Source organism: Lissotriton vulgaris, chromosome 9 (assembly GCF_964263255.1).
Source record: "Lissotriton vulgaris chromosome 9, aLisVul1.2, whole genome shotgun sequence".
Taxonomy (NCBI): Eukaryota; Metazoa; Chordata; class Amphibia; order Caudata; family Salamandridae; genus Lissotriton; species Lissotriton vulgaris.
The window spans coordinates 953110633-953138426 of record NC_141697.1 but is presented as its reverse complement, the minus strand read 5'-3'; the positions used below and the strand labels follow the sequence as shown (position 1 = coordinate 953138426).

The window sequence follows — 27794 nt, the reverse complement described above, 5'->3', positions numbered from 1 at the left end:
ACACTAACTGTCAATATAGAACAATGTGTCCAGTTAAAAGCCCTATGCATTGCACATCTTCTACGTTGAAGTACCGTTTTACTTAACTCCTTCCATGCTAGTGACGGAACCACTCGGTCACGAGCCACGGGTGGCGTGTTCTCATGACGGAGTGGTTCCGTCACGCCGCGGCCGCTCCGCCCACGCGGCACTGATTCCCCGTCTGTGCAGGCGAATTAGTGAGTGGGCGGAGTCGTGACGGAACCACTCCGTCATAAGCACAGCACGCCGTGGCTCATGACGGAGTGGTTCCGTCACAAGCATGGTGGCGCCGCGCGACCCCCTCCCCCCCCCAGCGCCATGGCGGAATTACCGCTGCGACCAAGGGGTTAAAGGATTTGTTCATTCCTTAGAGTCTAATTGGCTCTTCGGATGCACTGGTCAGATATTGTTCACAGTCCCTGGTGTTAACAAAGGAGGTCCTTCTGGCTTGTAATATCAAAGCTCTGCAATGCCCGCCCTTTGAAGCCCAAGCACTAGAAATCCATCTCACTTTCAGGCAGGCTCTGAACACACCCCTATTTTGTAAGGCCACTGGTCTTTCCCTTCTCCTAGTCTCCCTTGCTGCTTTTAGCACCAGGATGCTACTGGTATTAGTGCGCTTCTAAAGTAAAATAATATTATTAATCCCCCCCAAAACTTGTAATAGGTGCTATTTATCACACTGGTAAATTCGACTCCAGTGGAGTCAGATTTTATTGGGTGCCGTAACTATTGGCCGAAACACTGGCCAACTCGCAATGTGGGCTCAATTGAGTCCCCTTCTATTTTGTAAACTCACATTTCCTACAGGCAAATTTTAAAAAGAACCCCCTTACCCTACTTCAGCAAAGAATAAAGTCAGGTCGGTGCTGCACCCATCATTCTGTTTCCTGGCCAATATTTCTCCCGTAGAAAAGAAGTGGACAGTAGAAACTTTTATTTATCAGAGGCAAATTAAAGGGTGCTTCAGATTCTTACGAAAAAAAAACATTTTGCCCGAAACTAAGGCCCAATGCAGGTGTAGCGTAACTTGGTAGATATTTACCAAAAGCTGTACATACTGTTTCACACGTGTTGTAAATACCTCCATTAAGGGGTTCATCATGGAGAAATGAGAAATTACATGCAGAAAGAGATGCTTATTATAACACTGTCGACATGTAATTGAGTTTTCCTCACACTTTCCCTAGGTAAAATTAAGCAAGGGTGACCTGCTGAACATCACCAAGGGAATGCTGCAGGGTTGCAGACATCACCATAAATTCAAAATTTGAATCTTGACTAGACAGGGATTGGAATTATCCTCCAAACTCACATTCAGGGCGTAAATGTAAGTGATACATTGACACCTGTATCCTTCCTCTAACATGGTGCTTTGGAGGCTCTTGCACAGCAGCCAGTCAGCCATTTTGTATTTTTAATGGCAGGCAAGGTGCCCAGTTGTACTATTTCTATTTTGTGCTTGAAATATTTAAAATGTCTGCCCAAAAAATTCTGGGCCTCATTAATGAAAGGTGACGCATCGCTGCGAGAAAACAGCGATGCGTCACTTTTCATTGTGCCCTCCTTGCAACATCAATGATGCGTCATATTTACAGTATGATGCATCATGTCACAAGAAGTTACAGATACGTCAGTATTTCTGACATATCTGTAGGCGCAAAAATTATGCATTGCTGGAGTGTATCACAAACATGACGCAACTCCAGCAATGGGTCATTACACATGGGCAAGTCCTATGTTAAATGTGCCTGTGTCAGTCTTACGTCTGCCATGAGGTAGGCGTAAGATATTGACGCATTTGCGTCCTAGAAGTGGAGCAGTGAAATCTTATAGATTTCACTGCGTCACTTCTACGTCCCTTTCTTGCGTCGGAACTCCTCCTGCATACATTATACCTGGCGCAGGCATAATGTGGCACAGGGATTTACAAAGTGACGCATCTACCTAGAAGCGTCATTTTGTACATATGGTGCAAGAAGGCTCCTTTTTTGCGCTGCTGGTGTATTGTGACGCAAGGGCTCATAAATAAGCCCCTCTGACTTTAAGAACAACCTATCAAATGAGCTAGATGTGTCCAAGGTAACAGACCTAGGTGTTGAATAGTAATAAACAGCAGTAGCCATGGTCTCGGGGCTTACTTGAGTGAAGCGTTAGTAGAGGTAGATATAGGGTCAAGTAGTGTATGATTGGATATAGTCCACATTTTAGTGGAAGAGAGCTTGATCTCTGTGGCGTAATGAAACTTGGGTGGCGTAACAAAACTTGAGGTGGCCCCACTGCAAAGTATATGGAGACCCCCACCCCTTCCGGAGTCAGTCAGGAGCTCGCAGGCTAAGGTACTGTGCTGAGGAGGCCCCACCCCCAACCCCCGGATCGCAGGCCCCCCCCGCACCACAAGGGCTGTGGGGGCCTATGTTACACCTGTGCTTGACCCAGGGGCTTTTGGCAAAAATAGTTGGCTTACGTTAATAGCTGGAAGTGTGGGTCATGATTTACAGCAAGAGATATGATGTGTAGAGGCTGCAAACTGGTGGATAAAGGCAAGAGATGGTGTCCAGTTGTTACTCACTGACAGCCTTCATCTCATGTGAGGTCTGGACTCATCTTTCCAGCTAAGGAGGAAAAAGGTTTTCCAGAGCATGCTCCCTCTGAAGCTCTTTCTGCTGCTCCAAAAAGCCTCCACTTCTGTTTTCTGCTCCAAGGTTGACAGAGATACCACTAGGCCTGCTATGATAGGAACTCTGTCATTCTCCTGGGTTCCTTTGAGCCGCTCCACGGTGGTCCCCTCTCCTGCACAAGGAGGCTCTTCCACATCAGGAGAGATATTTAAACTTTTAACAAATTTCTGCACCTGATCAACAGTTTAACTGTTGGATTGCAGTGTTGACAACAATTTCACCCATTGGTAGTAAAATCTACCTCAATTATTTTCTACCACTACCGTCATTTTGGAAGGAAACACCCTTCATAGTAACACGAAGACATGGAGAGTATATCACATAAACCTAAGTAGTTAAAATCACTGCATTTTCGACTGAAAGACAGGAAGAGCCTCCAGCAATTTCCAGGCAACAATAAAAATGTCAAGGTAACTCCAGTGATTAATGTTCTTCTTGGAGAGATGTCGGAGTTTTCTCTATTTGAGGTTTTGACTGATCATAAAATAGCACAGAGGATTAATATGTTTGCTGCAAAGAACTATGCCATGCAGATAACAAAATGCATGGATGTATGACGTTACAACGCATGCTTTTACCACGCATGCCTTTACAACGCATGCCTTTACAACGCATAGTGCTTTGGGGCGCTGGATAGTGAATAGTTTAATTTACTATTCCAACTCCAGTCCCCGTGGATAGTAGGGAAGGTGTTGGATAGTAAATTAAACATATTCCCTATCCTAGAGTGCCCCCCAGCGCAATGCGTTGTAATGGTTTGCGTTGTAAAAGTTGTGTCGTAACGGCACTGCATGGTAAAAGTTGCGTTGTAAAGGATGTTTCCCAAAATGCATATAATGTTAACAGGTGAGTGGGCTACTGCTTTTCTAAGAGACATCCTTTTGTTACTTACAGTTTATAAGTTAAAATCCTAATATAGAACAGCGAAAAAAGTAATTGTCATCAAAAAACTAGCATGCACACTGCAAAGTATAGATTAGAGCATAGATTAATGTTGCAAAAAGGGTTAATTTGGGTAGAAATCGATTCTTATTATTAAAGTGAACCCCCAACTATGATGTTTGGTTTTCAATTCTAAGTTTGTGCTTCTCCAGACCAAGCACTCTTAAATTCTACTGCCTACCAGTATAGATGACGTGACTCTTACACCTTGTAGTCCTCTATCTTATGTAACGTTTCCTATACACTGATTTGCACACATATGATTGATTGTCTCTGTTTAATGTGTGTGAGGCATAGTGCTCTGACCCGCTACAATGGTATGAGTGTCGCTATATAGCTAATTAAATGCATCTAAAAGAGAGTGGTTTTGGAAATTTGAGGGGCACTTTTAAAAGATGGTGGTGAGGGAATCCATGGAGGAGGGGATCATGACATCCACCACGAACCGGGGAGACGTCAACAAAGATTGTCGCACCGGGCACCACCAACACTAAAGCATGCCCTGGAACCAGTTCAGGGGATGATATGCCATGCTCTCCTGGCAGAGGACCACCTACCAAATGTAACCCCTTCGAAGCTAATGACGAGCTGGGCTCGTCATGGCGCTTACCTGCCGTGCGCGGATGACAAGGCCAGCTCGTCATGAATAATGGTCATTTTGGTTCTTCAGCGCAGGACGGGAAAACGCCTAGCAGCCATGTGGTTAAAGAACTCCTCCAAGCAGGTAGGTGAGGCACCTGCACTAAATGAACTGAAATTTGCAAGGTGGGAGCAATTTTTGATGCACTTGATAAGCAAATTATTTTGATAAACTGGTATTTTTATCTTTAAGAACAAAACAACATTGGACCTCAGCACGCAGGCAATTTTTCTCTGTGAATGAGGGCCATTGCGTGACTTTTGTAACTGGGAGTGCTATGTCATGTATGGTGTTCCTGGCGGTGCACAGACATAATATCGACTCCAAAATATCGTTTGGACAGAATATCGAGTTGTAAATATCGTTTGGACAAAATATCGACAGGACAGAATATAGATATCCAAAATATCGTTTTTAAGGTAAGTGATGTAATATCGACTGTAAAAAATATAGAAAGTTAAAATATCGAAGTATATAATATAGATAGTAAAAAATATCGTTTTCTGAATAATATTTAATTATTTATAGTGTTTTTTTATGTTATAATATGTGTGAAAAGTGTCATTTTATGTTATAATTAATTTTAATTAATTAATTTTGTTTTTATAATTATTGCGTAGTTTAATTCTGTAGCGGGTTGTGGGTTTATAGGGGAATAGGGTGGGAAGTAATTTAATTATAATTAATTAAATATGTAAATGTATTAATTGGTAGTAATATTTAATTAATTGTTAATTAAATAGTATTTGTTAATTAATTACATTTTAATTGGTAATTAATTGAATTGATTAATTGATAATTATGTTAATTTTAATTATTTATTTCCTGTAGCGGGTTGTGGGTTTATAGGGGAATAGTGTGGGAAGTAATTTATTAATAATTAATGAAATAATACAATATATTTAATTGTATTTAATTGAAAATATTTGTTAATTAATTTTTAATTATTAAGTAATTAATTGTTAATTAGTTATTAATTTGTATTAATAGGTAACTAATTGAAATAATGATTGTTAATTAGTAATTTTGATATATTAATTATTATGTTATATTAAATAGTTAATAATTTTTAAATAAATTTTTATTGATATTATTTTGTAATTTTTTTAATAATATATGAAGTATTTACTTTCCCTAATGTTGCATCCACTGGAGTGGGAATAGTAATTCTGACCCCTATTTATTTATTTATTTATTTTTGGTATTTGTAAAGCGCGACACTCATCCCGTGGGATATCACGGCGCTGTAAGAAAGGAAGACTACTGAAACTGTGCTGGGGGGTTAGTTTTTGGGAAAGAGGTGAGTTTTTAATTTTTGGCGGAATTGGAGGTAGTTAGTGGTGTGTCTGAGGTCCACAGGTAACTCATTCCATCTTTTAGCCGCCAAGTATGAAAAGGCGCGTCCACCAGTCCTTGCTTTGTAAATGCGCTTGGATTTCGCCAGGGCTAAGTTGTTGGATCTTAGATTCCTGTTGGGGATATAGAATTCAATTTTCCCTTGAAGGATAGTGGGGCCCGTTTTATGAAGGGCTCTGTGCGCATGGCAAAGCAGTTTGAAGGTGGCCCTCTGACGCATTGGTAGCCAGTGAAGTTTTTTTAGGCATGCAGAGGCCGAATCTCGCTTGCCTTTGTTACAGACCAGTTTAGCCGCCTGGTTTTGTAGGACCTGTAGGCGGGAGAACAGTTGCTCGTTCATCCCTTCGAACAGGGCATTGCCGTAATCCAGGCGGCTGACCAGGAGGGCCTGGGTGATTGTGCGTCGACAGTCCAAAGGTATCCAGGAGAAAATTTTTGCCAAGAGTTTGAGAATTGCAAAACCTTTGCCCCAGAGTATGCGGATGTGGTCTTTCATGGACAGGGCGTCGTCCATCATGATGCCAAGGTTTCTGGCGTACTGTTTTGGGACGGGGGCTGATCCCAGAGACGGTGGCCACCACGTATCGTTCCATGAGAGTTTGGCTCCTCCGAATAGTAGTATCTCCGATTTTCCGGCATTTAGTTTTAGGCAGTGGTTGCGCATCCATTCTGCCATTTCGGAGAGACAGCTGTGTAGTTTTTTCTTAGTTGTTTCAGACCCTTCCATTGTCACCATCAGCTGAGTGTCATCGGCATAAGAACATATGCCGATGCCCCACTTTCTTCCAATGTCAGCCAGAGATGAAACGTAGACATTAAAGAGAGTGGGGCTTAGTGAGGCCCCTTGTGGGACCCCACAGCCGATGGGACAGGGTTTTGAGTGAAATTGGCCCATGCGCACAGCTTGGGTGCGATTGCTAAGGAATGATTTAATCCATCTTAACGCTGTGGATTGCACTCCTTTGCTCAGGAGGATGTTTATTAGGCAGTCGTGTGATACCGTGTCAAACGCCGCTGACAGGTCTAGCAGTATCAGAGCCACAGATCCCCCTTGATCTGTGATGCATCTGACACTGTCCGACACTGCCAGCAACGTTGCCTCGGTGCTGTTGTTGGCTCTAAAGCCCTACGCTATCCAACGCTTTCCCTACTGTTGCACTCTTTGGAGTGGGAATAGTAATTTTTACCCCTACTCTATCCAACGCTTTCCCTACTGTTGCACCCACTGGAGTGGGAATAGTAATTTTAACCCCTACGCTATCCAACACTTTCCCTACTGTTGCACCCACTGGAGTGGGAATAGTAATTTTGACCCCTACGCTATCCAACGCTTTCCCTACTGTTGCACTCTTTGGAGTGCAAATAGTAATTTTTACCCCTACGCTATCCAACGCTTTCCCTACTGTTGCACCCACTGGAGTGGGAATAGTAATTTTAACCCTTACGCTATCCAACACTTTCCCTACTGTTGCACCAACTGGAGTGGGAATAGTAATTTTGATCCCTACGCTATCCAACGCTTTCCCTACTGTTGCACTCTTTGGAGTGGGAATAGTAATTTTTACCCCTACGCTATCCAACGCTTTCCATACTGTTGCACCCACTGGAGTGGGAATAGTCATTTTAACCCTTACGCTATCCAACGCTTTCCCTACTGTTGCACCCACTGGAGTGGGAATAGTCATTTTAACCCCTACGCTATCCAACACTTTCCCTACTGTTGCACCCACTGGAGTGGGAATAGTAATTTTAACCCCTATGCTATCCAATGCTTTCCCTACTGTTGCACTCTTTGGAGTGGGAATAGTAATTTTAACCCCTACGCTATCCAACGCTTTCCCTACGCTTGCACTCTTTGGAGTGGGAATAGTAATTTTTACACTTTTGTTATTGTTCTTTAATAATATTGGCTATTATTTAATTATATTTGTTACTATATATATATGTTTGATCAAATATGATTTAAAAAATGTTTTCATAACTTTCATTAATTATTTAATTATTATAAGTTAATTTAAGTATTTATAAGTATATTTTAGTAATTAATTTGTAATATTAATTTAATTTAACATTGTTTTTAGTAAAGTCGATATTTTTTAAAACTATATTTTAGTAAACAATATTTTTAACTCGATATTTTAGTACTTACCTGTTTGTAGATAGAAACTCGATATTCTCTCTGTCGATATTTTTGCTACGATATTTTTGATGGTCGATATTCTGTCCCTCGATATTATGTCAGTGATCCGTTCCTGGCAGGTAAAATAACCTGTGTGAACTGACCTTCACTGACCTGCTGGCTGCAAGCCAGCTGGACATGGTGGTGGCTCCCTAAACTCTATATGAGGTGGGGAAAACCTGAATTCGGTGAAATGGTGCACTCTGGTTTATGGTGGATGCCCTATTCCACCATACTCTAAATGAGACTGTTCTTCTCCATGATAGGCAGACAACGAAGCAGCCTGTGATTTTAAGTTATATTAAGGCAAACAGTGACCTTCTGGATCAACTGCAAACCAGTGGTGCCCGCTATTAACGGGGGTGACGGGCGGAGGGAGTGGGGGGTGGTTAAATGAAAAACAAAGAAAAAAACACTTGCCTGCAGGCCGCCCCCCCCCCCCCCTCTCAGAATCCAGGAGCAGGAACCAGTAACTAGGAAGCACATAGGCTCCCAGACTCCCCTAGCCAATCAAAATATTTCCCTACAGCAGTGTTATGGTTGGTCTGAGCACCGTGGTTCGGCACTCAGAGAGGGACTGAGAGGCTGTGCATGTTCTCCACCCAGGCGGTGCAATACAGCTGGTGGAGAACATGCAAAGTGCGCATTAATGTTTGGCCGAACCAAGGCGGCCGACTAAACAGCCATGTGCACTGAAGAGAGTGCCCACCACTCCTCCCCCTGTTCCTGTGACAGACCTGTCCTGCCCACCCCTAACCAGCAAAGCCACAACGGAGAAGTAAAATGATAACATTCTGTTATTATTATTTTCTTTTTCCTTTCTGAACTGCTCACAGAGCAGTGAGGCGGTGCTCCTCCGCCTTAGCAGAAGAGCCGCAGCTGCACCATTCCTTTTTTGCCACCATTTTCACAATTAGCCTGTAAGACAACCTTGTTTAAATCTCTCTCACCACATTGAAAAGCTACAGAAGTGTAACCAAACTGCTCACCATGCATGCCCTCAATCATCACATGTTTCAAAAGACCGGCATCTTTGGGAGAAGTCTCAAACATTGCATCAGGGCTAGACTGCCAGTGAAAAGCACTGCACTGATTGCCTCCCATTGACAACAACAAGAAGCTCCCATTGTTCACTGACAACAAACCCAGAGTTACAGACTGTAGACCTTTGAATGGATCCACGTTTCTACAGCTATACTGCCACGACAATGGCCCCAAAGAGAATATGAAATCCCTCCATATGCTTGATACATTTGTCAGAACCATGGGAACATTTGAATCCATAGCAACTATACTATGTGTGATGTAGAGAGAACCAACTATCACAAGGACACCTTTATGAGCAAAAACAGGAACCAGAAACATGTGCGACCTCGAAGGTAAACACCCTCTAACCTATAGTGCATCTGTTGAAAGCCAAGAGATATGAGAAGTAAATGTATGAGCCAACAGACCAATAAGAAATGTCCTGCAAACGAATATCAGGATCTATACACTAAAACCACAGAGACGAGAAAACACCACAAAGCACAATATCTACCACGATTAAGAAAAAAACAAAAGCATATGAGAACTGACAGACAGCCTTATACAAGCATCATTAGACTACAGCAAAACAACCATCATTTACTGTCAATTCCACGACCATCTGTGCAAATAGTACCTTCTTAAATGAACAGTCTCCCATCACTACAATTCATATTGCTATGTTCATCCTTGTATATAAAACAGCGTTTATTCCCAGCCTGCTTCAAAATAACAGGAACCAGTCAATGTGCCAGCCATCCCTAAGAGCTGATGCTACATTCTGCTGAGCACAGTAGATAGCATCCATAAGAAAATGCATGAACTCCCACACCTCGCAGAATCCAAATCTGTGAGCAAAGCTCTTCTCCCTGAGGCTCCTCTCCAAGCAAAGCACAAATTAGCCTTACAAATCATATTTTTCCATACAAATGACCCAACAAAAGTCAAAAGCATCACAGCTATAAAAGGGAGTACAAACATAAAGAGTGAGATTGCACTGCAATCAGCGAGAACTGTAGACATTCTAGCGCTGAGCCACTTTGATTGATGACCATCAAGTACTCCACTAGTTTGAAGGCTCTAGGTGCCACTAAACTCCAGCCACCGAACCCCTGTAGGAGGTGGCCTGAATGCCAGGGACACACGCTGGAACTTACTGGACAGACAGATGCAGGGGTAAGCGTTTCTCTGACAATTCAAGAGATAATGACACTGTATTTTCTGCCACTACCAATCGCCCACACTGTCAAGGCATAACCACAAAGTAGACCCTGGATATCCTTCTTCTAGGAAGCCTTGCTCAATATCCAGCGATGGAAACTCTCGTTGATATAACTTCAGATCACAACATAGTTATTATTTCTTTCAGTGACTCAATAAGAAATTGCAGACATGGGACCAGAACAAGATAGACCTTAATCCCTAAAAAGAAAATCTAATCAATTATAGGATTTATGGTCCTTTAGACACTTTTGAAAAATTAACAGGCTTTATTTCTCTCTTATATTCTCTGTTATCTATACTACTATAATAAAGGAAGAACTTTCAGCCTTTGAGGCGGGTAAACTCGGGTACCACAGCGCCAATCCACACACCCGATACACCGTTGGAATCGTCAGGGTGTGTAGATGGTTATAGGCTATATAAAATTTTAAAAAAACGTTATTTAAAAAATGTACAGTAAAAAAAAAAAAAGTAGTCCCTAAGAAGTAGCGCCGGCCGCGACATGTGTGCTCACGTCAGGAGCGCGGGGAGGAGCGGCGTCCAGGAGCGCCACGAGGAGCGGCGGACATGGCACGGGGGAGGAGCGGTGACGCGAGGAGCAGCGGACAGGCCAGCGGCAGTGTGAGCAGCGGACAGGCTGGAGGAGCGGTGGCTGAGGTAAGGAAGCGGCGAACATGGCGCGGGGGTGGAGCGGTGACGTGAGGAGCAGCAGACAGGCCAGCGGCGGTGCAAGCAGCGGACAGGCGGGAGGAGCGGCGGCTGAGGTAAGGGGACCCATGTCGGGGCAGGCGGGGGTCGGGGCAAGCGGGAGACGGGCCGGGCGGGGGCCCGGGCTGCCGGACAATGTCGGGGCGGGCGGGGGTCGGGGAAGCCTGTTGCTCCCGGACAAGGTCGGGACGGGCTACTAGTATTCTTCTATTGCATTTAGCTCTGTTTACCCGAAGAGCGAAAAGTGATTGCTATAACCTTTAAATCTTTTTATAGCCTTTATATAGCCCTCATATCATAATTGCTCTAGCCTTTGGTATACTGTTTTAGCTTATTAGCTTTATATGGATTTTTTACGTATGCTATAATAAGCATCACGATTTATTGCTGCAATTGCTCAGTTATTTATGGCAAAATAAGAATATATATATAAAAAAAAGAAAAGTTAACAGGCCACGAACAATTTCATATGTACATCCTTTCAAAGCGAATTCTAAAATGCTTCTTCAGGTTGACAATGAAAGAGTAGAGGAGGCACCTTCATCAAGAACATTGCATCATAATGGAGCAAGAGTACGGGTCTGCTTACAGAAAGCAGCTACCTCTCCAAGCACTCCTTGACTGTGTGCCGGCCTTTGTCCCCATATTGTACTCAGTTGCCTTTTGGCTAGTTTTGTGCTATACAAAGAACACTTACTTTCATATATATAGACAGGGCAATACTTTATGCCTAATAAGACACCTAAAGTAGTGAGTACCAAACTGATGCCATTGCAAAAAGACATCAAGACCCAAGAAGACATGTCAATGCCCAAACAGCAGAGCCATATTGTCCATCTATTCCATCATCATTTCCAAACAGAACCTGGAGTTTTTGCAGGCTGATTTGATTTTTGAAGGCAACAAGCCACTACAGGTGGTCTTCCCAATTTTGTCCAGCTCCACCAGATTAATTGCAGCAGGCACAACTGGTGCTGTAGGAGGGAGAGATACAGAGGGTGAGAAAGAGCGATGCGAGCAGAAGAATGGAACCGGCTGCTTTTGCCAGATTACTTTTGATTCCCAGCCCAGCCATGCCACAGGAAAACCTTTTACAGAAACGCAGTTCTGTGTTGTAAGGGACACTCAAGTCTCCAATATCTCACAAATATTCATAGGCTTTGGGCTGAATGGGGTCCCCCGGATGCATTGGGGTCCCATCAAGAAATGTAGGACCCAATGCTTCAAAGAGGATGCAGAGGTCTGTGTTACACCCCCTGAGGCAGTTATCTGACCTACACTGATATATGCCTCCTCAGAGAGAGAGGGGCTTCCAGATATTGCACCAAAAATCTACCCAAAAAAGGCCCAGGAGGCTGACGTTTCTCATTGTACAAGAACTGCACCCCTCCACGGTCTGCTGGCCTTCACAATGATGGACAAACACAACCTGATGCTCAGTAACAGACTGAAGAATGCAGTGGATCAAAATAAAAATCTGCTGATCAAGAGGCTCGGTGATAGTATTAGAAACCCATTCTACTATTACCCAGGGTCCATCGCAGCACTGACATTGTGAAACAGTTCAACTGTGCCAATATAGAGGCACTGATAAAAAAAATAAACAAAAATTGTATCTATGAAACTGTGGCAGTAAAGCTAAGGCCACACTATAAAAAAAATCACGGAGGTCAGAAAACATTTATTGGCCAAACATACCATCAATACATTGCTTCTCATTCTGTTCCTACCCTACACTTGTTTCACTGCAGAGGCTTCTGTGCATCAAGGGTCTGTATTACAGAACGTTCTCCCAGGGGTGCAACAAGTGTTTGCCCTACTTTTTTAGTTTTACACCTAAGGCACTTTTATATTACTGAAGTTGCTGCAGACACATGTGCAGCCCCTACTGTAACATGGATCACACTAGTGCACATTTTTCACCAACGATTTTAAGGGGGATTTCCCTCATTGGTAAGGGAGCGTGGCACCATACAAATGAGGGAACGCCTTTGTGTTTGCACCTGCACCAAATTACAAATATGGGCTCTGGGGCAAAGCAGACCAACAGGGTGTGCACTGAGTGTGTACCACACATGAAGTAGCACAATTTTATCCTCTTTGGAGGGAGATGTGGGGTTCCCAGGAATCCCCCATGTATTCACCCGCGCAGGGCTTTAAGTGGGATGAAAAAACTGGGGGGGTCTCTCAAAGAGGCGTGGTCAATGTAATTACGGGTGTGGCTTAAAAACGTGTAAGCTAAAAATCTGAGTTTAGCACAGTGTGCAGCCCTTATATTTTGCTGTTCTTGTCATTGTATCCAGATATGATAAAACAAGTTACATCATATCTACAAGTCAGGGCTATTGGCTTTGTCAGTGGCTGCTAGTTGCATAAGATCAATCAGCAGCAACTATGGCTTGTATATAATTTGAAAACACTTCCACTTAACGCCTTAACCGCAGCTGTTTTTCCGCCGCGGTGCGGGCGTTCTAAGGGGTGGGCGGGGCTGCGTCGGCCGTTGGCCGACAGCAGCACTGAGGAGGTAGTGCTCCTGTCAGCCAACGGCAGCACAGAAGGGGTTAAAGCCCTGGTGGTGACACCACAACAATGTTGCTGCTCCTGAGATTCAAAAAGAGAAGGGAAATCCAGAGAGAAAATGACTCTCTTTAAAGGATTTCCCTTCCCCTGCAGCGCTCACCACGTGCACATCGATGTGCCTGCTGTCACTGCAGTCCAGAAAAATAATGGACCTCCTGTGCCAGGGCACAAAACAGAGCCCGATAGAGACCCGTTTCGAGGCCCCCTTAAAAAAACTGCCGGTGCTCAGACCAGGTGAGATCCGGCCCACTTAAAGCCCTGCATCCGCGGCTGGGTGCCACCTACTAAATGTGCTGCAGGACCCTCGGGCTGCCAAGTTTTTAGATTGCTTATGTGTGACATTTCCATGGTTTCAATGTACATATGAGAGACATCTAACTGCCAAATGTGCGGCACTTAGAGTCCCACTTTCTCGCAAGTTAGACCAACCAATGAAGTTCATGAAAAGAGATCATTTCTGATATGCACACCCTTTTGAGCAACGAGAAGCTCTGGAAAAATCTGGAAACTTCTGTAAAACCTCAAAATAGGAAGTCACTAACTTACTGTCCCTATTTTAAATTAACAACTGTGATAATAAAAGTGCTTTTGGTTGCAGCCTGCGACATCCTAGCAATATATAGGTCAATATTCACCACTGAACCAAACAGGATTCAAGCACACACACACACACTCCCTCTTTCTTTCATTCTTTCTTTCTCTCTTGCTCTGTCTCTCTCTCTCTCTCTCTCTGGGCCTGATTCACAGAACTAACTTAAGAAAAAATCCTAAACTTAAAGGCACTTACTCATTTTGGTATTCACAGAAGGCACTTACTAATTTCGGTATTCACAGAAGTTAGGAGTCCTAACTTTAGGACTCGTAAATGCCTTCTGTGAATACCAAAAGTCTTAAAGTTAGGATTTTTCTCAGTTTAGGAGCTGTTAAGTTAGGACTCCTAACTTTAGGACTCCTAAATGCCTTCTGTGAATACCGAAAGTCTTAAAGTTAGGATTTTTCTCAGTTTAGAAGTCCTAAAGTTAAAACTTTACTACTCCTAAACTGAGAAAAATCCTAACTTTAAGACTTTCGGTATTCACAGAAGGTATTTAGGAGTCCTAAAGTTAGAAGTCTTAACTTTGCTACTCCTAAACTGAGAAAAATCCTAACTTTAAGACTTTCGGTATTCACAGAAGGCATTTAGGAGTTCTAAAGTTAGGACTCCTAACTTCTGTGAATACCGAAATGAGTAAGTGCCTTCTGTGATTATCAAAATGAGTAAGTGCCTTCTGTGAATACCAACATTGTAGTAAGTTTAGGATTTTGTCTTAAGTTAGTTCTGTGAATCGGGCCCTCTATCTATTATGATCCGGGACTACAAATACACAAATCAAGGCCCAATTTGTGTAATCTTAGCAGACAAATGTCATCAAAAATGTTTTCTTTTTTACTTTTTACACTTTGTAGCCCAGCAAAAACTCCTGGCCTGGCTTATGATGACATTGTAGCTTCTCACACAGCCACCACCAACACATAGCAATTTACCCCACTGTTCATAGGAGTGCTGCCTCAGTGTACATACACACTTCAAACCTTTCAACCCAGCTGTCTTAGTCAGCTTGGTTGAGAGCAAGCAAATGCCTCTAGTGCTCTTTGGAGCACTGAGAGGGCCTGCTCGATTCAATCCTGGCTTTGCTCTCATGCTGATTAACAGCATGAGAGCAGCGCCAGGATTGGTTAGCGAAGTTGGCTGGGGCCTGCACTGGAGGAGAGAAAGACACCAGACTGGAGCGAGGACGTGCAGCAGGTAAGTTTTCTTTATTTTCTTTTTTTATGTTTTAAATGTATTTTATGTGTGTGGTAATGTACACTAAATCATTGCCATGCAATACATTACCGCTTTAATTTTGATATAGTAATTTTGCGCCGCACACACCCACCACCCATTTGCCAGCCTCACCACTCTCCGTGAGTGGCAGCTACCACTGGTCCTAGAAGCTTTAATATGCGTGACTAATGCATTTGTAGTGCGGTGATATTGCCACCAGCAATAAAATGCGTTTTTTTACCCTTGATGAGTGGTACTTGGCAGGGCTGCTCAGAAGGACTAGCGGTTCAGTGTGGCGGCCTCCCCAGTAAAGGTGTATGTTTGTCCCTACAATGGGAGCAGAACATTTTAATGTTAAAGTATTAGTTTCTTTGTCGACAAAGCTTAGCAGGTTTCTGGTAGTAGACACCTTCGAGCATTTATTTGGCAGCTTGAGAAACTTCTCCATTTCACATAGGGAGCACGGGTCTTGTTTACAGCGGTTTCACTATTTTTTTATCCTGTTCTGTGGAAAGATGGGTTAAGTCTGCCACTAAGTGGCCAAAGCGAGAATTGCCGGAGTTTTGTAAGCACTCCAAACTAACATGTAAAATAATCTTGTGATGCAAATAGCAGAATAATCAGAGAGGACCTGATCCTTCATTGGGAGCGATACTCTTCTTTATAATCGTCTTTTAAGCAGTAATGCCAATTCAGCTCTTTGGCCCTGAGAAATGATTGCTCTAACAATGTCATCTGAATCATTTTTTTATCGAGAACTTGGAATCTTGATTAACAAATCAGTCAACCAGGAGCTTTGATTTGGAGCTACCTTTGGATTTTTAAGAGCTACATAAGAACGTGACGTGATTGATTGATAAGTGCTGCCTGTCTCTTCCATGACCGAAACTGGGAGGAAAACTTCGACTCTCAAAATGGACGGTTATATAAACAAACATTGGCAATGCAATAGGTTTCGTATTTGCTTGAGCTAGAAATATTGGCGTTTTACCTGTTTGTTATAGAGGGCATTGATGTGGTGTGTGGTGAATTATGTGGATTGGAATGGAATTGTTAGTTGTGGAACTGTGTGGCGTGGAATTATGTGGTGTGGAGTGGATTTGTGGATTGAAATTATGTGGCATGGTGTGCACTGTAAATATATGAATAGTAATTATGTGGTATATAGTGTACTGGAATTATGTGGATTGGGATTGTGTGTTTTGCGATATGCAGTTGAATTTTGTGGCATGTTGTAGAATTCTTTGTTGCGGTTTGGATGTATGTGGTTAGTTGAGTAATTGTGTTGTTGAGTCGAATTATGTGGTTTGGAGTCGAATTGTGTGGATTTGAAATGGGTGGAGTTGAATTGTGAGGAGGGGAACTGTGTGGATAGCTTTGGCTTTTAGGTGATGAAAAAACAAATAGGTAGGAACTGTATCTTTGGGTGTAAAAAAAAGAAACAAAAAAAGGAAGTTAGCCCTAAAAGGCATGTTTTGTAGAGTTGGTGCCTCTTAGAAACCCAAGGCCCAGATGGATGCACCCTACACAAAGATACAAATAAACCCCCATTAGCAAAATGGTGTAAATAGTTTTTGGAATTTTTTGTATACATGTACCTATAGTTGATTAATATCTTGCTGCACATTTGTGCTGTATCCAGTGTTTTCAGTTGTGTTCTTCTTAACCCTTTCAGTGCTGCGAACGTTCGGCAGACGTCGCGTGCACTACCTCGCTAGTGCCGGCACACGTCCGCTGAACGTTCCGATCCCGTTAGCGCAATGGAACGTCCGCACTGGGGCGGAATTTGCGGCGCGCTTAACGGGTTAAAGCATAGCTGTGCTTAATGTTATTGTTATAATTGCAAGCTGAACGCATTGTTGATGCTTTCTGCCACCACAAAACTGTTGTAGGAAAACTACTGAAGAGGAAGAAAACAAATGAAAATACCAGTTAGAACACACATGCTCTTGCTGCTGTTTATGTTCTGTTGTATTTAACGCTATTTAATGAGAACAAAATGCATCCTGGCATCCAGAGTAAGGTGTGGGTAAAACTACCTACCCCAAGTGGATATTTAGCAAGCAGATGCTTTCACTTGCTATTCATTTTCTGTTGCATTTAGCACTATTTCTTAGTACAAAATGCATCCTTTCCGCGATTTTGGATACAAAGGGGCGTTTTCATGTTAAAAATATAGTGCAGAATTGCACTTCTCACATAATTCTGCATAATTTCACAGACTTTTTGAGTAACTCCACATTATTACACCACATGGACTTAAGCAAGCTATGCCCACCCCTAGTAGTGGAAATGGAATCACTAGTCGAGAGCCTTTCAATGTGAGTATTTTCCAATGCTAAACTAATTCACCATGGAAATTTCAAACTGCTTTTGAGCCTGCTGCAAGATTGATATGTTTTGCAACTCTTCTCAAGATCTGTCCATAATTGACAACCAATCAAGTACGATACAGCACTGAAAGTTGGCTTGTCAAGCAAGGCCTTAATGTTTTCTTCCTTTTTTCAGGGCAGCTGAACAAGCTTGTTTTGATTATACATTTGAGAAAATCTTTAACCACTGATGTGTGCCTGCTACTAACGGTGCAGTAGGGAATGGAATTGAAAAATAAATCAGCAGAACTTTGATCCTTTCTGGGGCAATTAATTATTTTGAATTTGTAGTCTTGTAGCTGAAGGCCTCAGCTCTTGTTCCCAGGGGACACATGTGTCTTGGGACTCTGGAAATCATTAGAAGAGGCTGGTAATCCATGGTGATTGAGAATGGTTTGCCAAGGATGAACAGATAAAAGTGTGTTCAAGTTCAAACAATGGCCAACTCTCTTTCTCTGCTTGAATGTATTTACTTTTCGAGCTTGTTAAGCTGTAACCCCCTTAGGCAATCACTTTTCCTAGGAATTCTGAGTCTTTTCCCACTGAGCTAGGACACCACCAAGGCCCACTGGAATTGCATCAAGAATTATTTCAGGGCTATTCTATCAAGGGTTGCATCGTCTTTGCACCACGTTGTGCAGTGCAAAAGCGATGCAAACCTTGAAATAAAGCCACACATGGCCCCCTCGCATGGCCCTGAGCGACTTGATAAATTCAGAGTAATGCCACCCAGCACAAATCACTGTGTTGCGTTACTCTGCGCAAAGGAGGCATTTCATAAGTGGTGCATGGGTGATTCCATGCAAAACCTATGGATTTTGCCGCATTCCCAGATTTACCATTACTGGTAGACCTGGGACTGCTTCAAAATGCTACGTCTTCCCAAGGGAGGCGTCACAAAGAGAAACATCTTCATTTCTCCTCATTTTTTCTAGGTGTAGCGTCCTTCCCCACCAGGTAGCATGCAAATGCCCATGCTACAAACGGAGGTCTGTAGTGCACGTCTCTATTCTTCAGAGTGCAAACATTAACTAACTGAATGCATTGCGTAATGAACTTTATTAACCACACCCAGATACACCCAAAAGAATTACATCATTCTTCTACAGAGTCCATCAGGGACCAGAAGGGTCCTGCTATAGTATTTACAAGACAATACACTAGGGGTGGGCGGAACTCAAGGAGTTTTACTCCACGAAATTCCGGGGAGTTACCAAAAACTCTATGGGATTCTGCAGAGTTCAGCAGGCAACGAAATTCCGATTAATCACACTGCTTGCATTAATTTGTAGAACCAGGAGCTTGTCCCATGCTTTGAAATCACTGTGAATGGCACCATGCAGGGCACTAGAGGGCGCTGCTCCTTTCTGCTGCTCGAGTAGATTTTCTTTTCAAGCAGCAGCTTTCACAACGCAAACGGCAACTTTCTCAGCGCGAGCGGTATCGGCTCACCATGACCGCCTGCTTTTAAAAGTCTTACTAGGAGAAGGTCTAGTGTTCGTTAATGTTGGCCAGTCACTCATGATGACGACACTACCATGCAGCAGTTGGTGGAGTTTTTGCCGAACTGGGCAAACTCGGTGAACTCCACCTGCGGAGCGCAGTTTATCACCCACCCCTAGATTTTTCCTCTTTCTATGTTTTTTCCTTTCTACATTCTACAGCACACATAGATAGAGAGAAATAGCTCAGGGGGTTGTTTTGTTCAGGAAGGTGTCCCTCGCAGGTGAGTAGAGCGCTTTACCAACCCCTGATTGATTAATTGATTCCTGCACAAAAACAGTCCTCCTTACAACACAGGCACCCTTGTACCATGGTGCAAGAGTGCCTGCATTGGTGCTAGGTAGCACATTGAGCGCCAGTGCTGGGGAAAGGCAGAAATATACTGTATTGTGATAAATATGGCGCATTCCTGCCCTTTCCCTGTAACACAGTGCAGCACGGTGACTTGCTGCGCTGCACTGAGTTACAATTTGATAAATATGGCCCCCAGTTAGTAAAGCAGGGTTCCGAGTAGATACGATTCTGGGCTTCTTAGATCATTTATTTCATTGTTCCAATTGTTTGAAATGCTGATTGATATTCATTTGACCTTTTCTAAATGTGCCCCTTATAAGTCATGCTTCTGAGGAGAGAGCTTAGAGATGCAAATTCAAATGGGTATATGGCGCATTAACTGGCCAGGCTCAAGCAGTATCTTAGAGTGGGTACATTGCCTGGTGCAGGAACTAAGGTGAAGGCCACAACCTTGTTGGAATCTGGGTGCTTCCCATCCTGAGTGATGAGAGATGAGAGAATATGTGGCCAGAGAACTTTAGAACAGTGAAGTGTCAGGTTATCTCAGGAAGAGCTTGAGAGACTGTCTGCTGACAGATCTTCTCCAGGGTATTATTATGCTCTGTAAGTGTTTCGCGAAGCACTACAATGCCATTGCTATAATTCAAGCGCTTGGTAATGCCTTTATTAATTCTTCTGGTCTACATTTGTGACAAAACTAAGGAGCTGCCATCTATAAAAAAACAAGATGCATTTCAGACGTGGTCATGTAAAGGGAGCACTCCTCCAGCTCCTGCTGGAGGTACCCTTTGTTTAAATCAAGGTTTGAAAAAATGCACTATTCATCTGGTGGATAATGTCTTGAAAAGGAGAGTATAGTTTATCTCTGTCTCTTTAAATGACAAGGTTTGGCCAGCCCATATCAACGCAGATGTTAATGTTTCCTCCAACTTAATGTTTTGGTAATAGAAGTATGGGTGAAACCCATGGTGTCGATCCTTTAATAGGATCTGGATATTTTTGAGTTTACCTACGCCCTGGAATAAGCTAGGGATTGAGGGACACGCTATCACATCAGTAACAGTCACAAGGGCCATGAGTTTGCACAAAACTTGAAGAAGACCCATTTTAACAGCTGCATTGCAATCTAAGTAGAGGTAAATAGGTGTGAACGTATGAATAATAATGATTATATTAATCCTATCATGATGATGTAAATAGAGGCTGTAAAATAACAAGGTATCGCTTGGCGAAGAGCAACTTCAGTGTAAGCCCATATATTTGTACCAATCCCTAACACATATAATGCATAAATAACAAGGTTTGTTTTAAGAAAGATTTTCACATTTATTTTTTTTAAAAGGGGGGGGGGGAAAGTTCCATTGACAATACAGTAAATTGTTAAAAAACGCCGCAGGACAATTTATACTTTCATTAAAAACATCAGCAATATATATCACAATTGTATGTATCTAAAAAGGTTATTCATAGATCAACTACAAAACACATTAAATTTCAAAACACATTAAATTTTAGGACACAAGCTGGTTATCGTGCTTGTCAACTATAGACAACGGAAAGACACAAAGGGAGAGACAGACATAGACATTATTGTCATCAAGATTGCACATCAGACAACGACCGATATTTAACTGAAACCTGGACTTGCTAAAAAAGTCCTGTCTACAGGGATAAGTTTGGTCTCGTGATTGTGCTGGTATAGGCGTCGACGCGTTTCGATGGTTCAGTAGATATATACCATCTTATTCAAGACTGTACGATGTGTCTCTCGTATTTAATGGCACTGGATGGTTACCATTTAAATAATATCCTTATTTCATATTATTCTATTCATTCAGTTTCGTCCCTTCAATTTTTGTGAGTGCCGGCATCTATTGTATATTCAGACTTAAAAGCATATTCTTGCTTCTTGATAGCCGGCACATCAGCAAATTGATTGTTCGTGTATGTATTCCTCTTATTTTAGAATCCACAGTCTAGTGGAATCGATTTTTCTTTTAACACCACCGTATGCCTTCCTAGATCACTTTGTTCTCACGAGTTAGTCACTGCCTGTCAGATTACATGCTCTCCTCTCGAATTAGGTTAGCTGGGGAGTCTCAGATGTGGATAGTGGTCCTGGTCCTTGTCTGTGGGTCTTTTATTTAAAAATCGTTTGATTCCTGGGACCTCGTCTCTCCACAGCTGGTATTCTTCTGGTGCACGCTATGCCAGCCAAAAATTAATGGAGGCTATTCACGTAGTGGATGTCAAATTATTGTAGGTTGATATCATCCACCACGTTCTAGTGTTATACAACCTTCAAATTATACTGTAAACGGACATGTACCCCTTTGATGAAGCACACACTCTGTAGTAACCATTAGACAGTTGACAAATCATCAGACATTACTAACGAAGAAAGCATCTATCGGAATGACTGTCAACATTATAATGTATTCTCATTAACGTATTAGTAAATGACCACGGGCCTTATTATCAAGAACCGCTATTACATTATCGCCACTTTAGCGTCAGGAAACTGCTGCTAAAGCGGCGATAAGGGGCTTGATAATATGCCCTTGTGAATTCCCATAGAAGGCCAGGTTCACACCAGAACCTGGGCTTCTATGGGATTTCACAAGGGCATATTATCAAGCCCTTTATCGTCGCTCTAGCAGCAGTTTCCTGCCACTAAAGCAGCGATAATTTTAACACCCTTCTTGATAATATGCCCCCACAATAGTAAAAAAAATAAAAAACTGAGGATTGAATGTTGACATTTTTCTCCGGTGGCAAATAAAAACCTTCTTGAGATATTTGCTTTGTAAACATGGCGTCCTATTTTCATGCTGGTGGCTTGTCCTCACTTCAACGGTGACAATGCTCCGATGGCAAGGGACAAAGCAGTGTGCCTGGGCAAGAAACAGATGCCTGTGTTCTATGTGGGGGAAATCTTAGGGGCATATTATCAAGAACGGCGTTAAAAACTATTGCTGGTTTAGCTGCAGAAAACTGCCACTAAAGCGGCGATAATGGGCTTGATAATATGCCCTTGAGAATTCCAATAGAAGTCCATGTTCTGGTGTGAACATGGGCTTCTATTGGAATTCTCCAGGGCATATTATCAAGCCATTATCGCTGCTTTAGCGGCAGTTTTCTGCTGCTAAACCGGCGATAATTTTTAACGCCGTTCTTGATAATATGCCCCTTTGTAGTTAAATGAGATTTGAGCGACACATTCTTGAGGTCGTCTTAGACTCACCTGTCGTGCTGAGTCCCCGTAGTTTATGTTGAGCGTGTTCATGGCCCGCACAATGGCCAGCATTGACTGCAGTGTGTTGCTGTTGATGATGGAGATGAACTCCAAACACTCTTCCTTTGTATAACCATCCTGATGAATAATTCTGGGTAGGAAGAAGGTGATAAAAGACATAAGTGCCGATCCATACTTTAAGATATGACTACACTGTGTACACAGCATCTTTGCCAACTACATAGGGGCAGTGCTACATGATATGGATGTCTGTTTTTGTAATGTTTGAGTATGATCATATATGAGAGATTTAATACGTGTACTGCCTGTGGTAAATGCTTATAAGTGTTATCTGTGAGTGGTAATGCAGAAGGGCTGACTGTGTGATGCTGTAGATGCTTTGGCTGGGAGGGAAACTGCATCAATGTTCTCTGTGGGGGATCTTGAGTGTTATCTGTGAATGGTCTGTTATGTCATTTGCTACAAGGTGTCTAATGCAAATATACATTTTGAGTTGGTCTGTAAGAGTGTTGGCTGTGAAGAATCTTTTTGAAGCTCTGGTTATAGGAGATATTGAGTCAGATTTAGTCTAAGGTGATCTATTAAGGGGCACTGGCTGTGAGGGATGTTGTAGGATTCAAGTCATTGTAATACATTTTGGGACTTATTTACAAGCCCCTTCCGCCGCTGGTGCATCACTTTTTTTGAGGCCACTGACAGCGCGGTGTGCCTGCCCCTATTCACAAGGCCATGTAAAGTCACCATGCGTGGCTTTTAATGACCTTGTAAATATGGGCCCCTTTCGCGCATTACTCTGCGTGAAAAGGGCATTCCATGGGTGTTGTAGTGGGTGTTCCCATACAACATCCATGGGACCTGACACATAACCAGATTTGCACGATTTTGTAAACCTGGAAAATTTGATAGATTCTGACGCCTCCCCAGGGGTGCGCAAGGGAGGCACAACAAAGAGAAATACTTTTATTTCTTCTTGTTTTTCCTTTCTGTGCGTGTGCTGCATTCAGCAGCACGGGAAATAGCATTTACAACGCATGCTTAATCATGTGTCCCATTTCAACGTAGGCGGAACAACGCTTGCTTTAACCAAGCATAAGCCTTAACCACGGATATGCGTGATTAAGGTAGTCGGCGCTCTTGATGCAGAGCGGATTGGCCGGTAGAGGAACAGGAAGGATGGTAACAGGAAGGACCGGGACGCGGCTTAGTAGGTAGGACTGGGGTCAGGAGGTAGTGGGGTTGGGGTACTTTTTAGGACTGGGGTCAGGGTACGTTTTAGGGCTGGGGGCCAAGTTTTATGGCTCAGGGTAGGAGGGACAGTTTTCAGGGTTGGACGCCAGTTTTATGGCTCCTGGTTTGGGGGCTGGGGTTCGGGTTGTTTTTAGGGCTGGGGGCTAAGTTTTAGGGCTCAGGGCGTAGGGGGTCAATTTTCAGGGCTGGAGGCCAGTGTTATGTCACTGGGTAGGGGGCTGAAGTTTGGGTCGTTTTTTGGCCTGGGGCCAGGTTTTAGGGCTCAGGGTGAGGGTATGGGTAGTTTTTAGGGCTGGCGCAGGTAGGTTGAAGGTCTGGGTCCAGGTTTTAGAACTCAGGGCAGGGTGGTGGGTATGATCTTTACCACACGTATGCCTTTACCAATCATGCATTTACAACATTTGTTGTAAAGGCATGTGTGGTAAAGGCATGTGTGTTAAAGTGGTCATTGTTATGACTGTGTGTTTAGGGAGTTATTGCTCTGTCATACAACCTGCAACACACGTAGAAAGAGGAAAGCACCTCTTGTGATTGTTATTGTGCAGGAAGGTACATCTTTTGGTACAAAAACAATCACCCCTACAATGCAGACACCTGTGCACCATGGCGCATGGGTGCCTGCTTTGGCGCAAGGCAGTCCACTGTGCGCCAGCTTTGGGGAAATGAATAGGAATGCGCTGTATCTTGTAGATACTGTGCATTCCTTTCCATTTTCTTTTGACACATGACAGTGCAGCAGGAAGGCTTGCTGCGCTGTGTCATAATACTGTAAATGATGTCACAGGGCTTATTTACAAGCTCCTTGCGCTACCGGTGTGTCACTTTTTTGGGCGCATCTGCGGCTCAGTGTGCTTGCCTATATTTACAAGGCCACGCAAAGGTACCCTGCGTGGCTTTTCATGGTGTTATAAATATGGCCCCTTTTCATGCTTTAAGGTGCGTGAAACAGGCATGCCATGGGTGTTGCTGTGGGTGTTCCCACGCAACAACTATGGATTCCTGCTGCATTCGCAAATTTACGTTTTGTAAACCTGGGAATGCACAGAATCCTACACCTCCTCAGGGGAGGCATACAAGTAGAGCAACGAGGAGAAATGCTTTTATTTTCTCCTCGTTTTTACCTCTTCCTATGTGTGCAGCATTCTATAGTACACATAGAAAGAGGAAAACACCATCAATTATTGCTTTTGTGCAGGAAGGCATCGCTTCCTGCACAACAACAATCATTCCTGCAACGCAGGCATCCTTCCACCATGGTGCAAGGGTGCCTGAGTTGACGCATGGCAGCTGTTTTAGCGCAGAGCACACAAATGTGTCATATAGTTATCAATATGGTGCTTCCCTGTGCTTTTAAAATGACGCAGCTCAGCGCGGGCAAATTGGTTTTTGGCACTGCGCTGCATCATTTCTTCATAAATGGGGTCCTTCATGTTTTAATAAATATATACTCAATAAAAGGATGTTGTAGGGGGGAATAGCCTTTACGACGCGGCTGTTACACCGCGTGCCGTTACAACGCGTTTTTTTCAACGCAAGTCGTTACCACGACTTGCGCTGGAGGGCGCTGCAGGACAAGGAATTTTTTTATTTACTATCCAACACCTTCCCTACTGTACGTACGCTGGTGTTGGAATAGTAAATAAAAAAAATTCTAAGTCCGCACCCCCTCCAACGCAAGTCGCGGTAACGACTTGCGTTGAAAAAACCGCGTTGTAACGGCACGCGGTGTAAAAGCACGCGTTGTAAAGCCGTACATCCCGTTGTAGGAGTCATGACTGTGAGGAAATGTGTGGGAGCACTGGTTACTATTGGTAATCTTGTAGGACTGCTGACTTTAAAGGACTTTATATGGGTTCTTAGTGTTTGCGAGGTTCTTGCAGTAGCACTGTTTGTGGGATTTAATTAGGGTATTGATTGTTGGTAGTTGTGCTTACTACAGAGGGGGCGAGAAAGGTCACCGTTTGTGGACTGGGGTACATGTGGAAGTGCTGAGGGAGGGTAATGAAAAAGAACAGCAGGCTGTAAGTGAAGATGCAAAACAACTGGTCTGGGGTAAAGCGTTGGGACAGTTGCTGGCTACTGAGGGGATATGAGATGTAGGGGGTGATGCTGGAATTCCTATAAAGATGGACATATTGGTACTGTTAGATATGTTTGTAAGAAACCTGGGGCCTCTTTATGAGACCCCTTTTGCCACCCAAACGTTCATTTTGTGACGTTCCTTGGCGCAGGAGCCTGCTCCATTTTACGAGGCGATTCAGAAAAGGGGGTGGTGATGAACAGAGTGTCTGAATTAAGCAGACCACTCTTACCCAGTCCAAAGATCAGGGCTTGATCCATCACCGTTATTTATCTCACTGTACCATCCCAGCTCAGAACCTGGCTATATGCAAATCAGTCTGTCCCTGGCCCAGTGCATCATGGGAACAGGGCAGACTAAACTACCAAGCCAATTCTTCACCAGAAAGGAGACAAGCTACCGGGGACCGGTTTCTGGCATTTCAGCCGTCTTCGGCCCGGCTTGCTTGAATCCTGATGGTGCAGTGAGAAAGGGACTCATGTCTGAGTATACCCTGCCACACCTATAGTGGCCAAAAACGATTCAGAAAAGGGGGTGGTGATGAACAGAGTGTCTGAATTAAGCAGACCACTCTTACCCAGTCCAAAGATCAGGGCTTGATCCATCACCGTTATTTATCTCACTGCACCATCCCAGCTCAGAACCTGGCTATATGCAAATCAGTCTGTCCCTGGCCCAGTGCATCATGGGAACAGGGCAGACTAAACTGCCAAGCCAATTCTTCACCAGAAAGGAGACAAACTACCGGGGACCGGTTTCTGGCATTTCAGCCGTCTTCGGCCCGGCTTGCTTGAATCCTGATGGTGCAGTGAGAAAGGGACTCATGTCTGAGTATACCCTGCCACACCTATAGTGGCCAAAAACGATTCAGAAAAGGGGGTGGTGATGAACAGAGTGTCTGAATTAAGCAGACCACTCTTACCCAGTCCAAAGATCAGGGCTTGATCCATCACCGTTATTTATCTCACTGCACCATCCCAGCTCAGAACCTGGCTATATGCAAATCAGTCTGTCCCTGGCCCAGTGCATCATGGGAACAGGGCAGACTAAACTACCAAGCCAATTCTTCACCAGAAAGGAGACAAGCTACCGGGGACCGGTTTCTGGCATTTCAGCCGTCTTCGGCCCGGCTTGCTTGAATCCTGATGGTGCAGTGAGAAAGGGACTCATGTCTGAGTATACCCTGCCACACCTATAGTGGCCAAAAACGATTCAGAAAAGGGGGTGGTGATGAACAGAGTGTCTGAATTAAGCAGACCACTCTTACCCAGTCCAAAGATCAGGGCTTGATCCATCACCGTTATTTATCTCACTGCACCATCCCAGCTCAGAACCTGGCTATATGCAAATCAGTCTGTCCCTGGCCCAGTGCATCATGGGAACAGGGCAGACTAAACTACCAAGCCAATTCTTCACCAGAAAGGAGACAAGCTACCGGGGACCGGTTTCTGGCATTTCAGCCGTCTTCGGCCCGGCTTGCTTGAATCCTGATGGTGCAGTGAGAAAGGGACACATGTCTGAGTATACCCTGCCACACCTATAGTGGCCAAAAACGATTCAGAAAAGGGGGTGGTGATGAACAGAGTGTCTGAATTAAGCAGACCACTCTTACCCAGTCCAAAGATCAGGGCTTGATCCATCACCGTTATTTATCTCACTGCACCATCCCAGCTCAGAACCTGGCTATATGCAAATCAGTCTGTCCCTGGCCCAGTGCATCATGGGAACAGGGCAGACTAAACTACCAAGCCAATTCTTCACCAGAAAGGAGACAAGCTACCGGGGACCGGTTTCTGGCATTTCAGCCGTCTTCGGCCCGGCTTGCTTGAATCCTGATGGTGCAGTGAGAAAGGGACTCATGTCTGAGTATACCCTGC

The 27794-nt window shown here is 43.6% G+C and overlaps 1 protein-coding gene across 2 annotated transcripts in view; it reads right to left on the bottom strand.

Moving 5' to 3' along the window:
- Positions 1 to 27794, bottom strand: part of GNAT1 (G protein subunit alpha transducin 1) — a 470352-nt gene that overhangs the window by 40749 nt on the left and 401809 nt on the right. For both annotated transcript variants that reach the window (XM_086938802.1, XM_086938803.1), the window contains one exon: positions 22578 to 22719. In XM_086938802.1, the coding sequence (XP_086794928.1) occupies positions 22578 to 22719 (142 nt within the window). The remainder of the gene's footprint in view (positions 1 to 22577; positions 22720 to 27794) is intronic.